General features: G+C 42.2%; 1 protein-coding gene across 2 annotated transcripts; it reads left to right on the plus strand.

Moving 5' to 3' along the window:
• The first annotated feature begins 45 nt into the window (after positions 1-45).
• On the plus strand, positions 46-27,828 carry nova1 (NOVA alternative splicing regulator 1). Of its 2 annotated transcripts, none has more exons than XM_026181982.1 (4): positions 46-790; positions 7,613-7,756; positions 19,407-19,573; positions 19,946-27,828. In XM_026181982.1, exons 1-4 carry the CDS (start codon positions 610-612, stop codon positions 20,963-20,965), a joined length of 1,512 nt encoding a protein of 503 aa, XP_026037767.1. In that variant the 5' UTR covers positions 46-609; the 3' UTR covers positions 20,966-27,828. The 2 variants fall into 2 exon arrangements, with proteins under 2 accessions (XP_026037767.1, XP_026037768.1); XM_026181983.1 differs by lacking the exon at positions 46-790 and adding an exon at positions 4,513-5,211.
• Positions 27,829-27,856: the final 28 nt, after the last annotated feature.

The raw sequence follows: 27,856 nt of genomic DNA on the forward strand, positions 1-27,856 counted from the left end.
AAATAACTTCAGTGTTCACACAGATGGTGAAAGAAAAAAAAAAAGGAATGCAGCAAATTCACATCAGTCTTAGCTGATCTGGTCCCGTGTCTTTTGGCCGGTCTGTGGCACTGTAGTCCTCTCTGGAGCCCTCAAACTATATTTCTCCCCTCTTGCACTACAAAGGCAACAATAACAACAGCTGCACTCATCGCACTGGACTTAAAACAGAAGTATGGCGTTAAGAGAAGTTAAGAAAGACGTTTTCCACCTCTGCGAAGCTGTTGCACTTGTCTTCTCTCGGAGTGTGGGGTTGCTTTTTTTATTTTAAGGCGCGGGTTGTTTTGCGCGTCAACAATAAGGAGCATGCTGTTGGAGCGACGGAGAGCGCATTAAAAGAGCGCATTTCACTCAATGGAATTCTTATATTTAGCTCCGTGAGGGACCAGCCAGACGAGCAGAGGAAAGAGGAAACCCTGATCCTGGTGTTTATCGTTTTGAGACCGCTTCGAGCCCTCCAAACTTGTCGTTCATATCACGGTGCACGGCTATGTGGTGATGAGGGCGCTGTGAGTGTGTGAGAAAGACGGGGGAATAGCGCAATTTTATCTACAGCTCCGGAGAGGAAAGATGATGATGGCCGGTGGTGGTGGTGGCGGAGCAGCCGTTGACCACAACGGGATATTCACAAATCCAAATCTCCACAGCCTGCAGCAGACCCATATGGACGCCGATAACCCAGACTCCCGCAAACGGCCGCTGGAAACTCCGGCTGAGGAGGCCGGCTGTACCAAACGCACCAACACTGGAGGTAAGAGAAAAGCAATAACCAGCAGCCCATCCACCTCTTCTTCTCCACATTAACTCTGAGCCTTTGTTGTGCGCAACGGCAAAGCACAGCCTTCAGTGTGATACCGAAGCCCCATATGAGCAGTTCTGGGCGGCATGTTGGCTTTAACATGCAGCACCTGTGCACTTGGCACTTTGAGATACTGAGTGTGTTTATGGCTGTTACTTCATACGCTGCATGCTCGAGCAGCCCGACTGAGTGAGCGGCCTCCTCATCTTAGGTCAGCTCAGAATTTGAACTCGGCAACCTTTCTACTCCACATCTGGAGCTTTTGCTGGCAAGTTGTCATTCAGTAGACAGCTGATGATTTGTGTGCACCTTATTTAACATAAAAGTTCTCCGAAGTCTCTGTTCATCAGAGTTTGTGTCTGTTGGAACATTAGGCACGGGTTTCCTGCAGAGGCTATAGACAAATCTGAGGAGGAGTGACAGAAATGTCATCACAGTCTTCAAACGTTACCCTGAATGTGAATCAGTACTGATGCCTGGGCCCTGAGTCATAGGATCTGCAAAGCACTCACCTTTACCTTTGACCAGTACAAATATGACAAGTATGTGAGCCAAACTTTTAGCAGCGCACTGGAAAGGAAGCTGCTCTTTGATCTTGGACACTTTAGTGTTGATTTGTGAGCCTTTTAAAACAAGTGGAGAAACAACAGAGCCTATTATTGTGTTGGTGATTTGTGAGATTGGAGCATCATAATCCTGATTTATGCTGAGTTGGAGTTTTCTGATTTTTTTATTTTCTTTTTTGTGCTTTTAAGGTGAAATGAGCAAAAAAGCCAACAGATGAAACTCATACCACCCTGTAGGGTTTGTGCTCATCAGCACTTGCAGGCCCAATTCCTAGTAAACCCAGGTTATTTATAGGGTGTGCGCTGAGCCAGAACTCAGCATCTGTTTGGAATTGTTTTAGCCTCATGATGTCTGACATACCACCTTCTAGCTTGCCTCTGTATAATGATAAAAGAACAACTGTAAAACACTAGAACACTAATTGAAAGCATGTAAGTGCTTGAGAAGCAGAGCTGGGTGCTGTAGTCCAGAATCGTGCATGAGAATCTATGCATTAAATTGAAGGCAAACGTCATTTTAAATGGGGGAATGGTGAGGTGCAGGAGAAGGGTACTACAGAAATACTGCAGTGCTATTTGAACAAATTGATCCTGATTTGTTTTTGTGGAGGAGTGTGGAGCGCTCATGCTTTATTATTTGTCAGTAAGATGCTGGAGTGCAGCAGTGAGGATGGTTGATTCCAGCTCCTGTACATCTTATTCCAGCTCGTGATTGTTCTGGTCTGCAACTCACAGGGACCACTTATTCGAGAACTTGTTGTTAATTAGACGTCTGCAGAGAACGAGCAGTTTCTTCGCCATATGTCACTGAAATTCTTTTTGTCTTTGTGTCCCTGACAGCCCAGCACTCAGTGATGGCAGCATTATATCCCATTTCCAACAGTACAAGTGCATCTTTGCTGCACTTCACTGAACCCCAGAAATGTAATTTCAGCAAGATACGCAAGGACCATCGAGCTACCAGACAGTATTTTAGAACACATCCAACCACCATATGTCATCCATTAGCACCCCTAAAACCACTGTAGAAAAGAGAAGTCACGCAGCGTTCCTGCTTCTAGGAGAGTTTTCACCATTTAGCTGCGGCACAGAGACATTGCCGCATTGTTCCCATCCTGGTGGTGTGAATTGAAATTTTGAACATTTGGGTAGATTCTAAAAAAAATATATATAAATCACTACACCGACAGCTCAGGTTTTTTAGTGCTGGGTTTTGTATGATGGCATCAGACAGCGTTTTACCAGCCCCACTCTGTGTTCATTTCTGCATCACGCCTCCATCGTATTTTCAGAAAACGCAGCCGCACAATTAATCGTGTGCTGATGAACGTCTAACTCTGAAGAGGCTGTCTTGTTGTCTCAGGGGTGATTCAGATGACTTCCTGAAAGAGATTGTATCAGTGTGGAGAATACCTGATTGCTTTATCAAGGAAAACAAAGTGAAAATCCCATTTGTAATCATTAGCGTCTCATCCCCAAACCTCCTCTTATTTTGAAAAAAACGGTGGACAGATAATTCACATAGCAAATTATAATGAGTGTGCATAAATAAATGTGAAGATTGAAGAACTTTATGAGCTTACTGTAGCATGTCCAGCTTTGAAGAAAAGATGTATGTTTGGTCTGTGGTCAGCGATGAAATGGTGTTTCCCTTTAAAATCTAAAGGATGCGCTGCTATGCATGCTAAAAAGCCCCTGGCAACTTAAGGCTAATTCAATTTACAACCAGTGTAGTAACATTTGCAGTTTAGTTAGCTAACCTGAGTATAGTCAAGCAGCACCTCTATATGGCCGCCTTGCAGCATATACTGCCTTTATACTGAAATCCCAGCAAACGTGTGAACTGCGTTTTCTAATAATAAAAGCATCCAAAGCAATAAGGCAGAGTTTAACAGTTTCACTGAAACATAGTCGCGTATCCTTGCTTACCTGAAATGCACATTCAGATGTTTGTAACGGCCTATACAAAACAGCTGTTTCATAAATATCCCCCCTCTGCTTTATGTAACATTTTTTGATGTCACCTCCTGTTTCATCTCATATGATCTGCATGCATCGCATGTAACAATGCAAACCCCCAGCCTTTCTGTTAGCAGTAGGGCTAGACAGCCTGATAATCTTCAATCATGCTTGTAATCACCAAGCCCTTGACTACGTCTGATATTGATCATGCTATTCCTACCGAACCGATCATTAACATGACTGGCAGTTACAACAAAGAGAAGGAAGCCGTGCTCTTTCAAAGCCGATCCCCTGGTTGTGCATTAAGAGTTGTGGACACTGAATGAGGAAAAACACTGCTCCTCTTTTATCAGCGTTGCTCTTCTGTCCTTAAAGTGAACATCTTTTATTCGTTCCTCTTTCTAATTACCCACACTCTGAGCCCATGTTGCTGCCAAGCATGTGCCTTCCAAAAAGGTTGTGTGGCTCAGGGATTAGGTATGATCTCGTAATGTTGCTAATGGAAAGGTTGGCAGTGGAATGTGAGCTATTTTTCTTTTTTTAATTTTTTGGTGGGAAGGACACAGGTGCCCTTGCAGAGCGATGTGACGTGAGCGGACTGTGAATTTGCCAGGTGGCAGTTAAAGAGAGAATGAGAGAGCGATAGAAATGAAGACAGAGAAAAGCAGAGAGAGATAGACCATTAGGAGGGAGTGGAGTCTACAGGGGAACTGTGTCTATATACCAGAGCATCTCTCAGTGAATGAGACTGCTAGAATTTTCTGGAAGGCATTCCCTCCAAAGCCAAATGGGCCACGATGCTCAGGTTTGATTTGTGGATGAAAGTCATCAGAAAGCCAGGAAAAAGGCTGCTTTTTTAACAGTTTCCCTGGAAATCACCATAAAATGAACCTGCCACCCTCAGGTCCACACACAGACACTGACATGCTCACGCTGCAGTTTTTACACACATTTACGCTCGCTTGAGATACCTCTCGGTGTAAGATTTATAGTCGTAGTGATTGGCTTCATCACCCCCCTCCACCATTCTGCGGCACTGCCATTTGCAATGGTTGATGAGCCCCTCCGCCCTCTCAAACATGGCCGTCTAAGGGATTGGGGGTGGGGAAAAGGAGAGGAGGAGGGTGGGTGGCGTAAGGCACGCCGTCTCAGATCACTCCTCCTCCACCTCCTTCATCATCTGCTTATGTTCTCCATACACCTCTTCAGCCACTATTGAAGGTCACTCCGCATGCTTCTGTGCTCAGCGCTGAAACCCGCTCCCTCCGCCACTTCACCTTTGTCACTTTCCACTAAAAAAAGTGAGTGAATGGACTGCCATACTTTATAGTGCTGCGTCAAAAGAGGCGGAGTAGGGGAGAAAATTCAATTTTTTGGGACCGGCATCAGGGGGTGGGGATATGACGTGCTGGAGGAAGCAGGCTACCCATTGGCCGAGCGAGGCGTCAGTCCTGCGTGCTGCTGCAGACAGACAGGCCACTCGATGAATATGGATGAGAGCAGTGAAAAGGGTGATGCGGCAGGGAAGACCCCCCCCTTCAAACCGATGCAGGCTTGAACAATGCGTGCCGTCTTTCACTGAAAACACCGAGAGCCTGCATTAGCATTTTCTTGGACAATTGAGGCTCTGGCCAGCTGCAAGCATGGCTCGGATGCTGCGGTGAAATCTCTTTTTCTGCACCCACTGATGAATTAGACCTCGGTGAAAAAGGTCGACTGGCCGCATTCCTCAACACTACCATTGCACCTATGCCTAGGCTAATGTTAAGATCCCATTTAGAGATTGTGTCCCGGCATTGATGGCGATCTGACAGAGGACTTGAGAAGCAGCAGATCTCAGAATGGGTAAGCCTCAAACTCTTTTTGTCTGACTTGTTGAATTGATCCATCGTGCTAGACTACATGCAATTTTACACACCGAGAGCTCGTTTGTTCATTATTGCTCATTTGAGTTCCGTCGTCCTTGCTGGCTGTCAGGAGCAGGTTAGTCCATTGAAATGCAGAATGGGTACTTGGAGGGGTAGTGAGAAGGAGGGAGTACGGTCACAAGGCATTTCCTTCTGACCCACCCCCCTCCAGTGACTTAACTAAACACATTTGGCTCAAAGTCCACGTCTCCAAGCCATCCTTCCAGTACTGGAAGCAGGGGTCTGAACTAACACCCCACTGGCTCAGCTTCCCAATGTGCCCCACTGCTCCCGTTCCCTGGCGGATTGCAGCAACAGATTGCCATGTTTACTCTACCACATGACGCCATTAAAACCTGTTACTGTGATCTCAGACACTAGGACAGAATTAATTATTGACTAATGACAGCAAACGTGGCTGTAAGGGCGATGGAGGGAATCTTAGTGGCTTCCTCCCCTGCTGGGTTTACTCTGGCTGAAGATGAGCAGAAAGTTACGCAGTGGGTTTGGGCTTGTCTGTCAACAACAGGTCGTTGGATGTTTAGATCCTGCAATCAGCATCACTCAAATGAATTTCTTTGTGTGGCTACGGTAGCCAATATTCGTGATAGGGTGATGGAGGGCTGAAAAGCTTTACAGCGACCATGTCAGTCATGAATCACGCTTATTTGTTCTCCAAGGTCATTTTATTGTTGCTCATTGTGAGAGAAGCAGGGGTGATTAGAGTGAGTTTTGCAAATCGTCCTTTTGTTCTGAGAAGACCAACGTATTGACCAGCACCACGAGCTGTTCATCACGTTCATATGTGTCATTTCATATTAATGTAGCAGTCCTGTGAATTTGGACAGCTCACACGAGTATGGACAATTAGGTGAAATTAACCATCATGGCATGGCAATCATGTGCATTTGTCAGAGCTGTTGGTTTTGGGTGATGTGCACCACAACAAGCCTGTGTCTGAATGAAACATGAGGGGCATATTAATGCAATAAGAAGAAGTAACGTGTAGGCTGTGAAATCCCTTCATGTCACAGTGCCATGTTCATTCACATCTGATTCTAATGAGGGCATGACTGAGGCAACAGGTTGGTCCACCTCAATCCATCCATCCACCGTGCCGGTCAAGCTCCAACATTCGATACCCTCGGCTTGACACGGGACGCAGCGATGTGGTGACAGACGCCGTGGCTTTGCCGTCAAAAAGCGATCTTGTCTCTGTGCTTGAAAATGCATCAGAAATTTCTTCAGACAAACGTGGACAGTGCCTTTTTACATCTCTGCCCGCTCCAGTGACGTCACCCTTGAGGCAGCTGAAAAAGGATCGAACATGACGTCATTGCATCCAGATCAGCGTGCAAGGCAGATTATGTATCAGTGCTTTGGTATACTAAGTACGCACCTGTATCAAGTGTTTACTATGACGTCATTGGTATAATATCAGTAATTCAGTGGGTAAACCCAGCTGCCACGCATCTATAAATACAGCATATTTGATGCATTGTTGGCAGGTTCTTTTATTACATTTGGGCTCAATATGTGGCTGATTTGCTTTTTACTAGATTACACACTCAATATGATCGGGGCTTTCTTGGAAGGACACTTTACCCACTTTGGGGTTGATTAATTCTTAATTGCCACCGTAGTAAAATGAAGTTCCCAAGCTAAAAGGCAAACGCGGGTTTGAAATTCTTCGAACTGACGTTCTGTCACTCACTGACTGCTACAAGCAAATGTAAGCCACAGAAGCCCCTTCCAAAATGGAGGAGATTTAGACCATCTTGGCAGTATACCCTTTGAGCAAATCTGTGGGATTGGTTCCCATATGTTCTCCACGCGTCTTCTAATTACAAAGGCTCACTCTGTACTGGCATCCATGAACTGTATGGATAATGAGTTTGTGTTTTTTACAAGATACATTTTCAGATTCAGACTGAACTGCTCCTTCTACTTTCCTGTTGTTCACGTGTGAGAAATGATTAGTAACACTGGGTTTGGCTTTGAATTCAGTCAGAGGTTGCAAAAACTCCTTGAAAATAGATAAATTTAGACCTCTGCAAACTGGAAAGGAGGTCATCATTTACTCTACAAGAAATCTGGGACAGGACACAGAACATGATCTCTGATAGAATGTGAATGTACTGAAAGCTACAAAGACTCAAAAGACAAAATCTACTTCTAGATCTTTCCAGAGTAATACAGGAACTTGGTTATAATTTTTATGTGAAAGCTATTTTTTCTTACTCTAGTCTTTTTTTTATGGTAACAGTTTGGTGTATACAAAAATTGCAGAGATGCTTTATAAGATGTGACCCTTTCCCGTTTTGTGTCTCTCTCCCCAGAGGAGGGTGAGTACTTCCTGAAGGTGCTGATCCCCAGCTATGCAGCCGGCTCTATAATTGGCAAGGGCGGCCAGACCATCGTACAACTGCAGAAAGAGACGGGTGCCACCATTAAGCTGTCCAAATCCAAAGACTTCTACCCAGGTAAGAATGAGCACTCTGTAATTAAGATTGATGATCACAAAGGCTCATATACACGAGTCGTCTGACTCATCACCCGGCCAAAGGAGCGACGTCGTAGTGGAAGACTGATTTTGATATTTCCTCTTCATTTGGCTTTGCAGGAATAATTGCACTACATTTTAATCACGCAGTAATCATGAACTCTTTGAACTTATTATCCTTTTGTCCTTGAGAGACTAAACATGCATGGAGATGTTACAGTGGCAGACAATTCCAGACTTTCTTTGAATTTATAAAATTACTTTTTCACATTTTCCTGCTGACAGCGATGTTGGAAATAAAAACAAGAAATGTGTGCTGGCAGTGACGGGGCTATGACACAGGGCTGAGCGATACGGGGGAAAAAATACATCTCGTTATCTTTAGGACTGAATGGCGATACATGATATGCGTTTGATATATGGTACAAGTGCAAATATGCGTGCTCTGTTAACAACAACAAAAAAGAAATTGTAAAAGTCATTTTTAATACTTTTGTTTTTCCACCAATGCTGCTGCAATTTTTAAGAAACCGTTTTGTAAAATCATTTTCCATATTTCTTCTTGATATTCAAAATCTACCAGGTCACCAGCAGCTCATATGATTAGGGTTTGTTGAATGCTGACTCCTTTCTATAGATAATCTGCTTATTTGAACACCCAAGAGGAAAAAGATTTTAACAAACAACCCGCAGTGCCAAAATGATTTTATAAGACTTTGTTAACGTCTGCAAATATTGGAATATTTGCTTATTTAGCATGTGGCAAAAACACAAATCAAACATAACCCTAGCTTGATTGCAGGTGACTTAATGGATGTTTAGAGGATATATTTTTAATTGTCTAAACTGTTTTCACTCAGTCAGGCACGGCTCTGTTTCTTTTAAGTGGGGCTGTATGAGATTCTGGTGCACAGTCAGTGTGTCGATGGCAGGGGCATGGACTCGAACAGGAGCTAAACCTTTGCTACAGATACTGCTTTAGTCTATTAATAGAATCAATAACAGTTTCAGTGTATGTCTAGAAAAGCTTCACAGTTTTACCTACTGTCAGCTGCTTTCCATGAAGAGGTTAAGGTTAGATGCATAAAACATGGGAGTTGATTGTTTGCTGTTGTCTCACCTTGTGTGACTTCGGTGTTTTAAATGGTTCGTTTGTATCCAAATGCATGAAAAACACAAGTCACACCAGCAGCCCCTGTTTTCTGTGAGGTAAGAATAGTTATTTATTCTTCAGCGATGTCCACTGGCTACTAGCTTCTTGTTTTTGTTCACATTAACCCACGGCATCAAACTTTGAGTTATTTCTTATGGTCGGAGCGGCGCTGTGTGTGTGTCCCTGATTGCTACAGGAGAACTTTGTCAGTGAAGTTAAAGCAAAGAGATACTGAAGAGGGCAGTGAGACGAGAGCTTTACTGTAGAAAACGTTTTATGTAATGTAACATAAAATCTCTAATATTGTCCCATACAGGCAGATTTTAAAAGTCTCGGGTGTCCCCAGAATAAAATTCAAATATCAGCCCAACATACTACACAGATGGTCGTTTTTTTTTTTTGTCTTTTTTTTTAAAATAGCTGTTTCAGTTTCTGTAGACTCAAATTGTACTGGAACAGCTGCTGCACCTGTCCGTTTCAGGAAGATGTCTGTGAATGACAGAGAGGAGCAGACAATAGGAGCAGTGCAGTCGGTTAGTAGACGACATGGCTGCCGATACAATCCTGAATAAAAACTGTCCACGGCTTCTTTCTCTCTGAACGATAACTTAACATGTAAATAGAGCCACATTCTTAGCGCAGTCTTTTTCTTGTATGTGAATAAGTAGCTTGTCAGATAGTGTTACAGTTACAAAAATCCAGATTTTAGCAGTGCAGAGCAGCACGTCTGTGTCTTGAGTGTGTTAGGTTCCGGGCCACATTTGATTCAATATTTCATAGTAGTTAAGAAAAAAAATGTGGCCATGAAAGTAGACTTTGAAAGTAGACTGACGCACATAAAGTACCATCACAGATAGTAACACACACTCACTAGTTCACTATTTGTTGTAAATTGTTCCTTAAACTTTGTACAGGTCAGGGTCTTCCTTCATCATTTCATTTTCCCTAGAGCGCTAACCTGTGTGCATACAGTCAAAGCTAATAATTACATTAAACACGCAAGCCACATTAGACCCATGAATCAACAACGGGATTGTCGTGGTCCACTGGAGACAGGTGTTCAGGTGATGGGAAAACATGAAAGTGTCTACTTATTGGCTATTTTAATTTTCATTACTTTATTTGCTGTCACAGATCCTCAAATCTGGGGGTCAAGCCCCAGATGCCACACATGACTCTGTGGCTTATCTCATGCTATACTTAAAAATGTATCAGAAATCTTTTCATATAAACACGGACAGTATTGCATGTAGGGCCTTTGGGTTTGTGCTACGTAAGTAGAATTTTGCTTTCAGCAGCATCTGGTTGCTTTAACCAGCTAGAATGGCTTCAGGTCCTGGTATAACAAAAACACAAGCCCCCAAAACACTGTAAGTACACCCTACAGTTAAACTGATAGTGATCTTTGTTGATAAAAATTTGCTTTGTTGCATATCTAGCCAATCCCTGTTAGCAGCAGGCTATGATCCTCCACTTTCACTGACCTCAGAAAAAGTAAAGAGTGAGTGGGCAGGACTATGAACGAATTTTAGCTCAGCTGCTATTGGTTACTTAATCTCTTTATAGAAAAAAAGAGAAGATTCTTATTGGCTTGTAACACTGGAAGGTGGTTTGTTGCCAGGGTCCCAGACGAATGCTGACATTAGATGATTTTAAACTTCAGAAATCTTATAACACCATAAAAACTCATTCTCATGACATTTAACCTTTTTAAAATATCGATATCTCGCCCAGCTCTATTATTGCAGGGAACAAAAGTCCCGTTGCTGGGAGGTGAACCAGGTTCAAGAAATGCCAAGCTTTCTCGTATTCAGCGCGGTTACATAGCTAGCAGGTTGCGCATTTATTTGTTATATGTATTTATATCATTGCAATACATCAACTGTCTCACACTTCTGGAAAAATTATGCAGGGCTGCCATCTTGTTCGCCTCCTCTGAAATGCAAGTGCAAATGCTGTGCTGCAGAGGAGATGCATCCAAAGCATTAGCTGTGTTGGAGGGTGTCACTCAGACCAGGAGACGGATGTCCGTGCAGCTCACTGACCCCTATCATACGGAGGTCAAAGCTGAACCATCTTATCCTCCAAACACAAAACGCCTGAGTTGTAGAGGAGTCTGGCTGTTTGTCCTTCATACCTCAGAGGACACTTCAACCTGCTGAAAAATAACAGGTGCTTAGCGTCTTGCTGCTCATTAGGTCCAGATGTTTTCTGTGATATCTGATGCAAGCAAATAATCCCTGTGTAGGAGTGTACTTTTAGTTTAGATGTATTGAAGAGCAAATTACCTCTTTTGATGGGAAATGTAGGTGTGTAGATTTGTGAGAAAGTCTCCAGATGTGTTCACATTGGACTTACAGACAGTTCTCAAATTGCTTTTAGCAGCTGCTACATGCTATCCTCAAATTTTTTTTTGGAAGTTTTGAACACTGAACACTTTGTATTAGGTTATTTGCTTGGTGACAGCAGGATCATCCCAAGGTTCCTTTAATTTAACTACACGGTATCGTTTGAATGTGGCCTGTTCCTTTGGGACCTGGATGTGATATACAGACCCTGTGCACGAGAAAATGCTAACTTCCTGGTTTGAGACCGGATGTGGGGTTGTACATTTCCGGTAGCTTTACTTTGCGGTCAATCGCTACTGCGAAGATATACTCCAAAATCATGTCCAAAACTCGGAAACGGAAAGATCGCGTTAAGTTACAAAGAGCAGAAGGTGGGAACACTCACCACTGTTGTGTCATAAAAAAATCTAATGATCAATTTTGACATTTAAAGAGTTTAGATCGATCAGTTGTTTACATCACTCAACACAAGCAGAACTGCATTACTGCAGCAGAAGACACATCGTCCACATTCAGAAGCACATCTCTGTATAGTGACTGGTCTTATGATTTAAACAGGCAAATGTTCAGCATTCAAACTACAGGTGAAGAATAGTCAAACCAGATGTTTCCCCGTTATGTCGATATCAGCTAGTCAAGTACACACCTACACAGCATGTTAACAAACCGTGAAAAAAAGCCACACAAAAAATGAACGAATGCTGGTAACGGTTTCTATACATTAGTATGTACGAAGGGTATGTTGTGATTTGCCTTCAAAATTACAGTGGTCCCTCGCTATAACGCGGTTCACCTTTCACCTCGCTGTTTCGCGGATTTTTTAGTGCAAGTTTGCATGCTTATTTTCACGTCACATTGTGTCCTGCGTCCTGATCGCTGCAGACGATCTCCTCCGTGACGTCTCTCCTGTACAGTACAGAATCGCTGCATCAATCGTTAGCAGTGTGACTCTGAAGTGCAGTACTGTATGTCCACGATGTCCACGAAACGTTTTGCACCGTCAAAAAATAAAGTTGTCTACTTGATTTCACCTATCGCTGGTTATTTTTAGAACACAACACCCGCGATAAACGAGGGACCGCTGTTTACAGATACTGAGAAATATAACATTTGAATCCATTTTCTCTTTTGCTCTGGGGCGCGGGGGAAAAAAATATCGACAAGTCGATGAACATCATCTACAGATATATTGGGTAAATGCCCAAGACATCTATAGAAATGTAAATCGCCGCTTGATTTATTCATTTGCTTAACTTGTTTTGGACCGTAAACAAGGCGCGAATAGGACACCGGAAACAAAGCTCCCCACAGGAGTTTCCGCACCGGAAGTAGCATATGCTAACGTGCACATAGTCTATTGGATGTACTGGACTGCGGCAAAGAATTACTGAACGCTGGGGGAGAGGAGAATGAGGATGTGTTGGGAAATATTTTTCCACCGTGTTTCTGTTAACCACGGTGAGAGGATACATGTTTGGAGGGCATGGCTTGAAATTCTCAACAAAGGAGGCCAGCCATTTTGAGGGAATGGATTACAGCTACTACTCAAGCACTGGAACAAATGAAAGGAGTGATATGTATATCCTTATTTCCCGCTTGGTCTCTGGATGTGCTCATAGGCCACCACCTGCTCTGCCCATCCCCCTACTCATCATCGTGTTGAGTGAGAAGAAGAGTTCAGGGAGAGGGAGCTGGCAAGAATTTGATTGGGTGGTTGTTCTGGCCCACACAAGTCAAATTAGGACTGCTACTGTACAACAGTTGAGAGCGCTGCTTTATGAAGTAGCCTGTGGAGACTAAACGATGCTGATTTAATTCTTCTGGATTCCTAAACTTACGTGCCACATCTGTGTGACCTTCAGTGATGAATCTGCTGCATTTTGGGTTAGCGTAGCATGCTAATGCCATTGCACACAGTTCACACCATCGTTGCTCACCCACCAGCAGACTGAGCTCGCTCACAACGCTCAAAATTGCATCCTAAAGAAACCAGTGCAGCCATTTTCTTTTGCAGTTTTCTCTGTAGTGGTTCTCACCCTCCCCACATCACCCACCCATCAGTGGACAGCTTCAAACTGTGAATTCAGTAGTCTTGGAGGGGATCTGTACAACCGGGCCCTGCTGCGGCCGACTGTGATGGATGACCGGAGATAGTGAAGGGTGTGGATGATGCATGATTGTATGTGAGCGTGGGGACAGCAGGGCAGGCCCAGAAATAGCCTATTTCAATCTCTCTCTGTGGACTTGACCCCTCCCAGCTGCACCCGAGCTTCTCCAGCACGCGCCAAGTTTCCCCTTCCCTCCTCTCCACACACTGTTTTGTTCAGATTTGGTTCCTGGTAGTCAGGAGAGTTCGGGCCAGATACCATGACATAATTCTTTAGCTAAACTTTAGTTTGCGTGCTCACTTTTTAACACATGAATGCTGACTCTTTAATGACCTGCCAGCCTCATCTGAGATGTTCCTTGATTGTATTACTGAAGCCTGTATAAATGCTGTACACTATGCATTAAGCACATATACATCTCTGCTTGCACCTTCTTTTACACACACACACACACACACACACACACACACACACACACACACACACACACACACACACACACACACACACACACAAGCAGCTGCAAAGAGACCCGTGGGAGTTTGGGATTTGAACATAAACTTAGAGCCAGATTTCAACCCTTTACTTTGTGCAGTTGGCCTTCAGCCAGCATCTTAATTTGTACAGCACAGAACAGATGAGGTTGTCGTGACGTCGCTGAAGTATGTTTTTCATTGTCTAATCATAAAGAAATCATGACATCATGCTGGAAACCACCACTATTCCACAGAGTATAAGATGAGGTCTTTTCTTCAAAGAAGAGCAGACAAAGAAACTGTGTTAAAGTAAACTTTCTGTTTTACTATCTATGTGCATCACATACTCATGCACCCATATGGACAGTGTCACTATAGGTGAGGATTTCAAACTGATTAAAACTGGAACTTTTCCCAGGTTTATGGCTGTGCCTCCAGTGACTCATAATTGTGTGCTATTGTGTCTGTGCTGTTCTACTTTCTGGTGCTAATATGATGCAGAGAGCAAGATGACCTGAGCTGCACGTACAATACAGGATGTATCATTGCATTAAAAAAAACAACACAATCACTGCTGTTCTTGGTGATTGACAAAGGTCAGCTGATTAAAAGGACACCAGTTATACACTCAGAGGTCAGTTTACTACAGACCCCCACCCCCCTGTTGGGTTTTGTCGAGGGAAAAAGAGCTGTGTGTAAATTTGCACACATGGCTTAATAAACCGTGAATAGAAATTTCCATGCACAGAGTTGCAGTCTGCACACAGATTTACAAATGACGTTGTCCTTCACAGGACTTCTGTGCAAGCCTCAAACTGAAAGGTTGGTTTTGGAATGAAGAGTAAAGTAAATATAATGTTACACCATGAAAGCTGTGAAATGCCCCGTGCAAAACTAATACTAAATGTTATAACTTAGTATTAAACCCAACGAAATAGACATTTTTAATCAATGTCAGTCAGTGCAGCGCTGGTTCCAAACTGGTTCTGTCTTTTGAGTAACACCCTACATTACAGCAGTGGTTTAACAATTAAAAATTATGTAGCACTACAAGCAGCAGTTAAGGTAATGGATGCATACAATCTGCCTCTCTATGTCAACCACTGCAGAATTTATTTTTTGTTGTAGCCCCTCCCATACCCACTAGTCACTGGTTCGAAGCTTGGGCCCTCCAGGTTTTTTGGCACCAGTCTTTTTTTTTTCCTGGGTGGAAGTATGTGGAACTGGCCGTGGATTGGAGACTGGTACAACTGAAGGATCTTGTTATATTGTAAGGTCAGGTATTGCTAGACCTCGACTTGGCTGTAACACACTACCTTTTGTGCTACATTAGCAGTTGGTCTAGTCACTTGTTAGTGACCTTATTTATTTGACAGTACGCTGAAAGGTAATTTCTTTTTGAACCTCCATCTGAGGTTCTGCTACCTGCAAATACTTTATTTCTTAACTTTTGTACTTTTATTTTTTGAGTCATAAATGTCATGTAGCATAAAACTATTATTCTCATTTTCAGCTTGGATTCTATTAGAATAATTTGCATAATGTACAGTTTGAACAAAAAACATGAAAACATTAAACTCTCCCTTTAAGGTAGTGGTTCATAAACAGTGTGGGCACCACTGGTTTGGTGGGGAACTGCTGGAGATATGCAGTAAAACTAAGGCAAATGAATGTGATCTGTTTAGGGAACAAGAGTTTTCTGTTGTTATCTACTAACCTCAATTTCAGTAAAAGACAACTTGATCCTTTTTAAATAATTGAGAAGACATTTTCAGTGTTAGGTGTTTAAAAAAAATGCCACTGCTTTAAGCCAGCTTCCTCCTGATTAGCTTTCCATTGCAAACAAAAGGGTGGGGCAGCAGGTGTGTGGGGTTCCTGTTCTCACAGCTAGTGTTGATATGACCATATTTGGAATAGCTGCTCTTCATGAAATCAGACAGAATCTTTTTCTTACAGAAATCCCATTAGTGCCGACAGTGAGAAAGAGGGACTACTTGTCTCATAGTGTCCTAGAACCCAGTGCATTGGTGTCTAATTTAGTGGCTTATTTTGTTGTGCTGGATGTGTTTACTGTGTTTTTTAAAAGATTGACAGTGGGATTGGCTGAAACTTTTGGTCAGGCAAAAATGGAATATTTGTGGATATCAATGGCGGATTACAAAAAGATCCCCGCATTTAAAATCAGTGTTTACATTTTGGAGAGGCATGCCATGTTGCAACAACATGGCATGAATATATTCAGAATGGAGCTTTCCAACAAAGAATTTTCGGCTCAATTTGTAGTGTGAATAATTACTTGGAAAATCTGCTGATGTGATGACAGTAATTATGGGTGATATTTTTTGTGTGGCAGGCAAAGAGTCTAAATAAATCAGGCAAACGATTTGGACCGGCTAATGCAGATGTGTATTTTCTGTCAACTAGAGAGAAACTTTGAAACTTTCTTACTTTAGGATGGAGATAGAAGACCTAAGTCACTGGTCTCGTGGGGAAAGCTGAAGACTGAGATGTTTGATCTCAGGGGCACTGACACATTTCTCTCTGTTGCTGCCGGTCTTACTCTGTGACTCGAGTGGAGCTTTTCTTACAACACTGTCATCTGATGCACACAATCGAGGATGTGAAAAGGGTGGGGGGGAAAATTCAGACAGTTTCACATCCTCTGTATAGTGACTCATTAGTGACAAAAGTTATAGTAACACATCATGAGATGTGCTCTTAGCAAAAACAACCGTATTGATACGGGAGCAGAATTGTCAGTCTGTGAAAACCTTTGCAGAAGCAGAGACGTTTAACTGATAACTACTGTAGCAAGCAAAGCAGAAGGACCTCTTCAGCATTTAATGCAGAAACAACAAAGACTCGGGGCAACGTATCTTCTAAGGATGCGTTACATCACTTAAGATGGCCTAGTTTATGGGGCTTTTTCAAGGAATGAGGTTGCTCAGTCTAAAAAATTATAGTAAGTCAGGCTAAGGTGAATTTATTGAAGTCGCAGTTCTGTGTGGGTGTGATTCAATTTTGCAAACAGACTGGTTCCTGGGATTTTGTCCTTGTTGTTCGTATCCTGACTGCATATTAAAGTTCAATTCATACACAAGAATTAATCTTTTTACCATTTCCTCCAGCATACTTGCTATTAATAAACGTGATAGAGAAATGGAAGCAATTAGGCTTAATAGGGAATAACACCCACTGTTCAGTCACAGATTCATTTTCTAATGGCTGGGCTTTTCCCCCAATGCAGCATATATCTAGAAAGTATTGTGTGTTTTATATAATGAATGATATCCATTATCATTATGAAATATTGCTAATAGTGTTCTGTGATACATGTGCTGACATAAGAGTCTGCAGCCAGTGAAGCACTTGCACGCCCAAGCTGCAGTCTGTCACTTTGTTATTTCATGAAGGACAGGCAGGTGCAGCAAAACACTAAGAGATGCCAAATGAGCTTTTGTTGCCACTGGTGCTAATATACTATAACTGTGTGAAAAAGTATGGTGGGAGTTAAAAGAGTAAGAGTACAATGATTGTGAAATTTAGCTTATTCCTGTTTTTGTGTGTGGAGAACAAAAACAACAAAAATCTTCATTAGACATAAGTAGGGCTGCAGGGTGCAATTTATGTGACGAGTGTGTGCGTTACCGCTAGGTTAACACTGTACTTATTAGCATCTTGAGCTTAATTCTTGCTGTTTTAAACAGAAAGTGTAACATATTCTGATTTTTCTCCACTTACATGAGTGAGCAGGCTTGTTTTAGGTTTAGCTGCTGTTGCTGACAGATGCAGATGGCAGTGAAGTTGTAAAAAGCATCTGCTTGTTATAAAACTTTTATTCAACCCAAAATGTTTAAATATACTAGTTCTGATATGTTCAGAATGGAAGCTTAAAGCTTGGAAGATTACATTTGGTGGGATATGATAAATGGAGTTGTACTTGCATAGTGCTTTTCTACTCCAATTGAGCCCTCATATTTTTCTTTACCACTTTTCCCTCCAGTGACACAGTACCTTTATTCTATGCTTAAGTGCTTTGCCTAACTGTCAAACACACATTCATGATCTGTTAGACGTGTCGGGGGAAACTCGGAGTTCAACATGTTGCCCAAGTGTACTTTGACGTGCAGACTGGAGGATCCAAGGATCAAATCACCAATCTTCTGATTAGCAGACAACCTGCTCTACCTTCTGAGCAACAGTCGCCTCATTTGACAGACATGGTAACTTAATGTTTTTAGATATGACTTGTTGGTTGATGAGCTGTGATATGGAAACTGCTGCACACTTTATCTGCCTTTTGGACTTCTGTCAAAATCCAGACACACCTGTGATTTCATTGACATGGTGTCAGTTAGTTTGGAGCTGACTCAAGAGTAGAATTTCAGTCAATCTCTGGATGGGTTAAGTGATTGCCTTTCTCCTGATGAGAATAACACTGTCAACTGTCTGACCAATAAGAATTTAGTTGGATGAGATGATATCAACAATCCAGTCGATTCTGAGACGTAAATTAACTCTGATGTGACGTGGGCTGATATAGGTGGTTGATCGATGTATACACACCTAATAAAATGTAAAAGGACCAGTCTCCAGCCGTTTCATTTATTGTTCTGCTTACATGATGCAATACTGAATGTCTGTTATCAGGAACCCAAAAGAAACAAAGGAAATAAAGTCTAGTGCAGTACATGTGAACTTTTGTCCAATTAGATTTTCTTGATATGCTTGGACTGACCTATTGACTGTCTAAATACATTATTTGACATGTCTGTGGCATGAAGCTGATAACATGTGACATATTTTCACTAAGTATTTCCTAAATTGCTGGAGGACAGATGCAGATATATGTATAAAATATTGAAATTTAATTAAAGATGGAAATGCCAACAATGAGGCTCTTTAGCTGTTCTTATCATTGGTCATGTTGCTTTCATTGTTTACTCAAATGTAATCCGTGTGTCACGCCGGCAAAGGAAATCGAGAGACATTTCAATTTCAGCCAGAAAACAGAAAAGCAGAGCAGGAAGCTTGATACAAAAGGAAGAGTGTTTTAAAAATCGTGCAAGCGAGTATAAAGGACTCACTGTTGCATCACCTGTTTCCATGGCTCAGCCCCTTTACCATGGCAACAGAATGCCGGTTGGGTCATCAATGTGGGTGTAGAAAAAAGTCCAGAGGAAGGACAACTGTGTGTTTAGTCTATTAGAGCTGCAAGGCAAGGACAAGCTGAGTGTTACAGCACTGAAAGTATTACATCATTCAAGAGGAATCCTTCTCCCCCCCCATGGCTTGCTAACCAAGCATGGCTCAGTCTTTCAGCTGTTTCTCTATTGATTGGATAAATGGAGGAAGCGAGCAATAGCTTAGTAATTGGGTGTCTTTGTGATATGTCAAAGAGCAGTCTTCATTGCCAAGACATCTTAACATAAATGTAGATTTTAGTTCAGTCCAAATCCCTTAAATCTGCTTGCCAAGTACCCGCTCAGAGCACGTTAGAGTAACCATTCTGCTGTGTTTGTCCTATCCTGCTCTCTCGTAACAGGAACAACAGAACGAGTCTGTCTGATACAGGGTACGGTCGAAGCCCTCAATGGTGTCCACAACTTCATTGCGGAGAAAGTTCGCGAGATGCCCCAGAGCGCCCAGAAACCAGAACCAGTCAGCATACTGCAGCCACAGACCACAGTCAACCCTGACCGAGTCAAACAGGTGAGATCCTAGGCAGTTAGTGGGGTCATCAGGGTGTGCATTCACTGTGTGATAGTAACACTTCATTTCCACAACACCTCGTTTATTAGTTGTGAGTAATAGTTGTGCTCTGGGCCATGACCCACAGTCTGGTAGGGTCAGGAAAATGTGAGGGTATATGGTTATTTTTACCTCCAGTTTTTCATAGCTAGACAGAGCCGTGTGGCAGCTGCAGCTTAAACCCCTGGGATTAACAAATCGCTGAGTAAAGCGGGGGCTGGTATAGTACTCTGACTCACTGAGAGACATCCCTCTTTCTGTCAGCCATTTGAGGCATGGTATATTCCTCATGTTATCTTTTATTGCTACCAAAGTGTTTCTGTTTCTCTACAGGCTAAATTGATTGTGCCCAATAGCACAGCTGGGCTGATCATTGGCAAGGGTGGAGCCACAGTGAAAGCGGTGATGGAGCAGTCAGGGGCTTGGGTGCAGCTCTCACAGAAACCAGAAGGCATCAACCTGCAGGAGCGAGTAGTAACCATCAGCGGGGAGCCCGAACAGAACCGAAAGGCCGTGGAAATCATAGTGCAGAAAATTCAGGAGGACCCTCAGAGCAGCAGCTGCCTCAACATAAGTTACTCCAATGTTTCAGGCCCAGTTGCCAATTCCAACCCCACTGGCTCCCCCTATGCTAATACAGGCGAAGTGCTGCCCAATGCAGCTGCAGCGGCTGCTACTGCCTCTAGCCTTCTGGGTCAGGCCGGATTGACAGGAATGGGCGCCTTCCCTGCCGCCATGTCCAGCTTATCCGGTAATGATCTGCTGGCCATCACCTCAGCTCTCAACACACTGGCCAGCTACGGCTACAACACTAACACCCTCGGCCTGGGCCTCAACCCAGCAGCTGCTTCAGGGGTCCTTGCTGCAGTAGCAGCTAGTGCTAACCCGGCTGCTGCTGCTGCAGCTAACCTTCTGGCCTCCTATGCTAGCGATGCCTCCAGCAGTGCGGGCCACCCTGCTACAGGTCTCGGTGGGTTTTCCTTGGGGTCTCTAGCAGCTGCTACTGGGGCTTCCAACGGTTACCTAAATGCTTCATCCCCACTGATGGCCTCCTCCCTATTGGCAACAGAGAAGCTGGCAGATGGTGCCAAGGACGTGGTTGAGATTGCTGTGCCCGAGAATCTGGTGGGTGCCATCTTAGGGAAAGGAGGGAAAACGCTGGTAGAGTACCAGGAGCTAACGGGAGCCCGCATCCAGATCTCCAAAAAAGGAGAGTTCATTCCTGGTACTCGGAACCGTAAAGTTACCATAACAGGGTCGCCAGCCGCTACGCAAGCAGCACAGTATCTGATCAGCCAGCGGATCACCTACGAGCAGGGCGTGCGCGCTACCAACCCACAAAAAGTGGGCTAAAAGGAAAAAGAAGAGGAAAGAAGGAAAGGATGAAGACAGAGATAGAAGGGAATTGAGAGAGAGTCATAATGGATAAGGAAGAAAAGAAACGTCCAAATATCTGTTCAATATTTCAGTATCAAATGAGAGAATCACAAAGGAGGAGGTGGGGGAGACAACCAAGATAAGTGTGTGTGATATGTGAATGTGTTTTTAGGACTGACGTCCTGATGTTTTTTAAAAGTTTGTGTCGAGTCCTTTTGATGATGGTGATCAGAGTAAGCTGAACTGGTCCACTGCCAAGCTGCAGATTCAAGGGTGAGGCCAAAGGGTTTCACCCTCCTCCAAAACCTCATAGCTTTTATTTTATTTCTTGTGTTTGGTTTTGTTGGTTTTAATTTCATTGCAAACCTCGGCTCCCGGTGAGTTGAGTGTGTCAGATGAAGTTCCAGCCAGCTAATAGAGCTGTTTTACAAACCTTGCTTGTTGTATACAATGCAGAAGGCATTGTGAACAGGGGTGTGGTTTTATGACACGCACCTGAGGTCATCTCAGTTTATGGGGAAGCAATCTGAGAATAATTTCTAAAAAAAAAAACAAAAAAAACATCTTTGTTGACATATGTTCAATTCTGGCTCATATCATAATTGAAGTTTCTAAATCTGGGTATTTTATATTTTCATCCTTTATTTATTGACATGGTCTCATTCAAACACAAATAGATTATTTAAACCTGTGACTGCAGGTTGATCTGAATGTAAAAACATTATTAGACTATTGCTATTTTTTATTTACAGGGATCAAATATTGTGTTGCAGTGAAAGAAATGTATAACTCAAACCCAGTCTGAACTTCACTGTTGCTGTTCGCAAGTATAGTTCAGGGGTTAAATAATCAATGTGAGAGGATAGAGGAGACACACAGGAATGTATAAATATATTTTACACGAACACACATAGACGATGCTCCCACAAACGCACAAACACTGAAACATAGTTGCATATTCAGTCACAAAACATGCAGAAATATGTCATTTAACCCATTTTTGGTGCTATAGAATTAAGTTGATATCTCCTTTACCATGGAATCAGAATCTCTCTGTGGCGACTAACCTTGCGACTTATTTTAAAAAGAGCTGCTGTCTCGTCCAGCCATTAGTAGCCCATTGGATCTGACGCAGCCTCTCACGTAATGACAAACGATCGATTTCAGGATCAAAGATGAAGAAAGCAATCCAGTCTTAATAATTAAATCCATTCAATGCAAATCTTTTGTTCTACCTTAGACATTTGTAACTCCCTAGATTTAACTGAAAGCTCAGACTACCTTCAAGCAGTGTGTCTAACCAGTTCAGTTCGCAAAAGGAACAAAGCACTACAAAAGCATTTTGATAAGTAAAGCTGTATGAACCAATGTCTGTGAACAAAGAAACTATTGCCTTTACATTAAGGGTACCAAATAGTCAAGAGACATACACTAATGAAAGGGAAGTAAAACGACACTTGAAATAAAAAAAAAAAAAGAGGCTTGGATTCACTTTTTGTGTGAGCCGTCCTTGCCAATTTGCATTAAGACAAAAAAGGGAAAAAAGGATGATTCTGCAGTTCATCCAGGCAGCCTTTTATTGTTCCCAAAACATGTTAACGCTCACTAACCTCAAGTGAAGCACATATTACAACATAAAATGTTTTGGCATTGTTGTCTTTTATGGGCAATTGTTTGTCTGAGGCAGGCAGGCTAATTGTCTTGAGTATTTCCAAGCACTCGAAGATTACCTTGGCTTCCTTCTGTGCTGCTATCCATAGTGTTCATCCTGAGTACACTGGGTCTCTGAAGACTGCACTGTGAGACATTAAGAACACAATGTAAGGTGTGTCTATCCCTGCTTGGGACATAAGTATATTTTAATGTGCACATGTATGTCACATACACAAAAACTACCAATACTGACAGAAGGGATATTGCCACAAGAGCATTTATACTCAAGCATCTTGTGACGTTTCTGTTTACCAATGCACTGCACTTAAATTAGCAGACATTTTTTCCCAACGACAAATTATTCCCATCGCATTTTCTTGCACAGTCCTGTTATGTCCACACCCCCCCACCACCCAGCTCTAAAGGCATCTTTCAATTGTTGTCCCCATCAACCCAAGCTCTATGATCAGCTTTCTGAATACACAGCTGTGAGGGTTGGTGCTGAGTTATGTCCAAGAAAACCAGAACCACACCCATGTTTTGGAAAAATTTAATGAAGAGCCTTTTCATTATCACGAATCATGTTTGAAAGTCAAATGGCTATGAAAGCATTCGAAATAACTCTTTGTGTCTGAACATTGTGCGTGACAACTGCAACAGCTGTGAGCCTTCTTAAATCTTTCCTTTCACTATGTGTCTGGAGGGCTTCGCAGTCATCCATTAATCCAATCTGGCCACCAGTGAATTCACAGCATAGGCTAACCTTTTACTGCCCAAAATTTTAGCATGTAATAAGATACAAGCACAAAACAAGGATATGTTCTATCAATGCAACTGGACTGCTTGACTGCAGAGAGCTGTCCTTCGACGGCTCTCTGATCGATACATCGTGCCAAACGCTATTTCTCTCTGCCCCTCATTAACTTTCCTCTTTCTCTCAACATTTTATTCCCCTGCATGCTGTCGTTTCTCACTGTTCTGAGATTCCTCCTGTGTCCTACTCCCTGTCCGTGCTTCTTCCTATACTGTGCTCTCCCCCTCTTTCTCCTTCCTCCTGTCTTGTCTTCTCATGGGTGGTGTGTTGGATGTGCTGCTGGTGGGCAAGTTATGCACTGTAGGTCATGAGGGTATGAAAATATTTCTGCGGGCCGCAAAGTTCACAAGGCTAACATGCATAGAAAACACCTGCCTCCAAAAACTGTGACACCCACCAAGACCAACCAGCAGCGTCAGCTCAAAGTATCAGATTTCCTCTCTAAGAAGAACAAGCAGACAGGTTTAGATAGTGAACTATGGCCTTTCAAGGGAAGAGGAAGCGTTGTTTTTTTCCCAAAAGAAAGCGAGTCAAGGTCGAATAAATATTCATACACTGGCTGAGCTCAAGTTACAGCCTCCAAAAGAAAGCATAGTACGGACAGAGCGCATAGGTTAGCGAGAATAAGGTGGGAACTCGTTTGTGACCTCAAGCCGAAACAATGACATCCTTTATGCATATCCTCTTATCTGAAAATGACTAGACTTCATTTCTGTGGAATACAATATGTCATGTCATATGATCTATATGTACTTTATTGTAGCTATTCTAGTTTGTAGTCCAAATGCAGTCCAGCGTTGTCGATACAATGTGAAACTATGTTATATTTGTGTGGATGATGAGAGTGCCAACTAAGCCTGATTAAGATTAGCTTCGCGATTTGTTTGTGCATTACGATGACTCATCATCGACCGGTGGTGTCCATATTTCTGTCATTGATGATTTAGTTTGACAGTAAGAAAATGTAAAGAATATTGGAAGCAATATAGTAGCATGTTGTCCTGTTTTGTGTTTTATGTCTGTTGTATGAACCTTTGAAATTACTAAGATTTTGAATGAATAGGTTTACATGTACTTTTTGTAAGTTATGAAAATGCTGCTATTTGATAAGTAAACTATACAAAATATTTTAGTTGAAAAGATGTCTGGTCTGTTGATTAGAAACATGCTCTAAAAGGCTGGAGCATAAAACGAGGTGTATAGAATACTATACAGTATTGGTAAGATAGCAAAAGTAATAATAGACTCCATAGTACAACCTGTGCCAAACTAGACCTCTGCAGCTTCTGAAATTGTAGATGTGCGATCAAATGTTAGATATCAATAACTTGTTTAGAAGTGCTGATCAAGTGCCAATCAAACACTGTCTTTTAAGTTAAGAAAAGATAATCAAATACATGACTTAAGAAAACAAAGGACAAAGAACTTTTTGTGCGTTGTTTTATCCCATAGGTACATAGAGTAAGAGTTAAAGATTGTGATTTTTATGGATCCATGTTGTTTTACACTCCATGCATCCCTTGTGTGTTTGTTTGACCTGTGGCTTAAGTACTGCTGTTTTCTCACAAATGTCTCTATAGGCCAGCATGGACTAAGCATAACATGTTATAAGCATTCATAACATAGCCATTAACAATCAAAAATGTGTTTGTGGAGTTAGGTGTTATCTTTTTGCACGTCTTCTATTGCATGGTATCAAAGTAAATTATGGAGGAAAAAAAAACGTACAAAAGTTTGCGAGGTGTCTCGCAAACGTTCAAAGACATAACGCTGCATGCAGTCAAATGTAAAGCACTTCAGTTTTACTCGCCTCATGTTTAGAAAACAAAAAAAAGAAAGTTGTTTTTTTTTATTTTATGTTGTGAGTTGGGAGGGAGCTCATTATTGTCATGTTGGCCCGAAAAAAACAAAACAAAAAAAACCCACACACACGAAAACACATCTGAGATCAAAATTCCTCGTCAGTCGTCTTTGAACGCATCGTTAGATTTTTAGGTACAGTGAGGAGTATTACAAATGTGAAACAAGCAAACGTGAAAATGTTACTCAGTGCATTGGCTCCTTGTGTTTATAGGATATCAGGCATTCGTTTCTTTTACAAACAGGTTGAACCTCACGTCCCATAATCTCTTTATGTCACAGCTTGAAAGCCCAGATCTAATCTATGAATGTAACCATTTCCTGTTTCTTTTATTTTACGTTCTGTCAAATGGTCTTTAATGTAAATTCAGGGCAGGAATGTCAAATACATGTAGAGAATATCTATGTCAATAACAGATTTCAGCTACAGTCAGGTAGGCCTAACATGGCCACAGTCATGAATCAGATATGTTTTAACACAACTTCCGATTCGCTGTCAACATTATCTTGTTTGTTTGGTGTTGCATAAATGCACTTTACTGATCAGTGGGTCATACTGGGTGTGAAATGAAGCAAACCAGTTTAGTCGATTTGATTTGGTTTCCATTCTTTGCTGTTGCTATGATGTGACTTTATTTATTCCCTGATCCTGTCGGGTCTCATGAATGATGGAAAGGGCTGGAGTCTCAGACGAAATCGAAAAGTAGCATCTGTTTCCTCACGCGAAGGCTTCTCCTTCACATTTCCTTCAGCAGAGGTCTGTGTCAATCACTGTGTGCATTGTTTGGCACTAGAATGTGAAACCACAAAGGATCTGTATGCCTTTTTATCCCTCTTTTGCTTTGAAATTCCAAAATTTGAAAGCGGTTTTAACGCATCCAGCACACTGGCATCGAAACACTGGACTGAAGGATGCAAGCTCGAGGTCCGGCTGACACAAAGGCCGGGTCTGAGAGACTTAATCGGCACCAGCAAACACGAAGATTGCCTCTGCCACCTCAACGTAATGAAAATCAGAGGAAACGTTCGAACGGTTAAGGTCTAGTTACGCGAGTGATGTTCCTGTCTCATTCTGTGTTGCAAATCCCCTGTTGTTGCATTGACTGCTTCCCATCCGAGCGCTATCCGAGCTGCGGTATCATTCCAAAAGCTGTGATGTTTGTTTTTGATTTTCAGTCCAAATGTATTCGGGACATCCATCCAGCCCCACGGAGCCCTTTCACAAAGAAGGCTAGGACTGGTTTTAAATGTTACAAACTGGCTAAGGCTGGTCGCTCCTCTCTTTAAACCTCTTCTACTTGAGTCTCACACTCTCACCCAACACAATATCACAATTTGTTTCATTACACGGAGCACCTGCTACCGTGTCCACCCTTTAAATGGTTTTTAGGTATTTCTGAGCCCTTTCGTCTGAGGAAAATACAGGATTCTTTGCCAACCACACATGAGGCCATTATTGTGTTTGACCCTCTGAACCTCCCATGAACTTTGTTGACCTTTTCCATCCTCGAGAACTCGTATATATGTGTTGGATATTTTACGCCACTTTAACTGTCAAACTCTGCCAGACTGTTCTTTCATTTCCAGTTATTTGGACTACTCTGCGGGGTTGACTGCTTGCTTAAGTGTAAAGCATGCCGTACCTTGCAAACATTTTCATGCCATTGTAAATTTTCTTTCTGGGGTTCGGTTTTAATGTTGTTTAACCTCTGTTCTTTACATCTCAGAAGAAAAAAAATGGACTGACAGCATAAGATCAAATATTCCAACCTAAGCAAAGTGATGTTTTGTTGATTGGGTTCTCTTTGATATTAGCGACGACAGTTCTGTCTTTCATCTGTGACGAGCGCGGAGAATCTGTGAAAGTCCACAGTGTTACCTACTTAAAGGGCTTTCTAGGACAGCATTTAAAGTCCTCTGAATATATTCAGAAAGGAAAATGCCTTCTTGTGCCATTTTAGAAAAAGTGCGAAAGCTTTTTATGGCAAATGTTTGTCAGCAAGAGTGCCAAATAATTCCATACTGAGCCAAAAGGCCGCCAGCCTACATTCTAAATGTGAGATCACTGGAATGGTTCCGTCCCATTTCCACTCCCCTTGAAAAACATCACCCTAATTGTACAATGTTTGAGCTCATGTACCATTATTGTTATGCTGCCAGTCTGTTTTCTGCTTTTGTTAAAGGAACATCTCAGAAGCAGTATATTTTCTAAATGATACACCGTTAATAAAAAGAAAACAGCTACTATGGTGAGGGAATGAGAGGATTTTAAAAGTGTCATTGATTTTATTATTTAGTTAATTTGAACATTATTCATTAATAGATTTAACGGTAATGACTATTTAATGTAACTGTAGTACTGTGTTTGTAAAAGAAAATTCAGTGAGTTGTGTTTTATGACTCGTGGACTACCAGTGAAGTCAGCATTTCAGTGTTAATAATTGAATTGTTTTTTAAAGATTATTTTTGCGACGGCAACAAAGAGTCATTATAAATGTTCATTTTAACATCACTTGTCTTCCGTTGCTTTTATTCTCCAC

The sequence above is a fragment of the Astatotilapia calliptera genome, chromosome 10 (assembly GCF_900246225.1).
Source record: "Astatotilapia calliptera chromosome 10, fAstCal1.2, whole genome shotgun sequence".
NCBI classification, from domain to species: Eukaryota; Metazoa; Chordata; class Actinopteri; order Cichliformes; family Cichlidae; genus Astatotilapia; species Astatotilapia calliptera.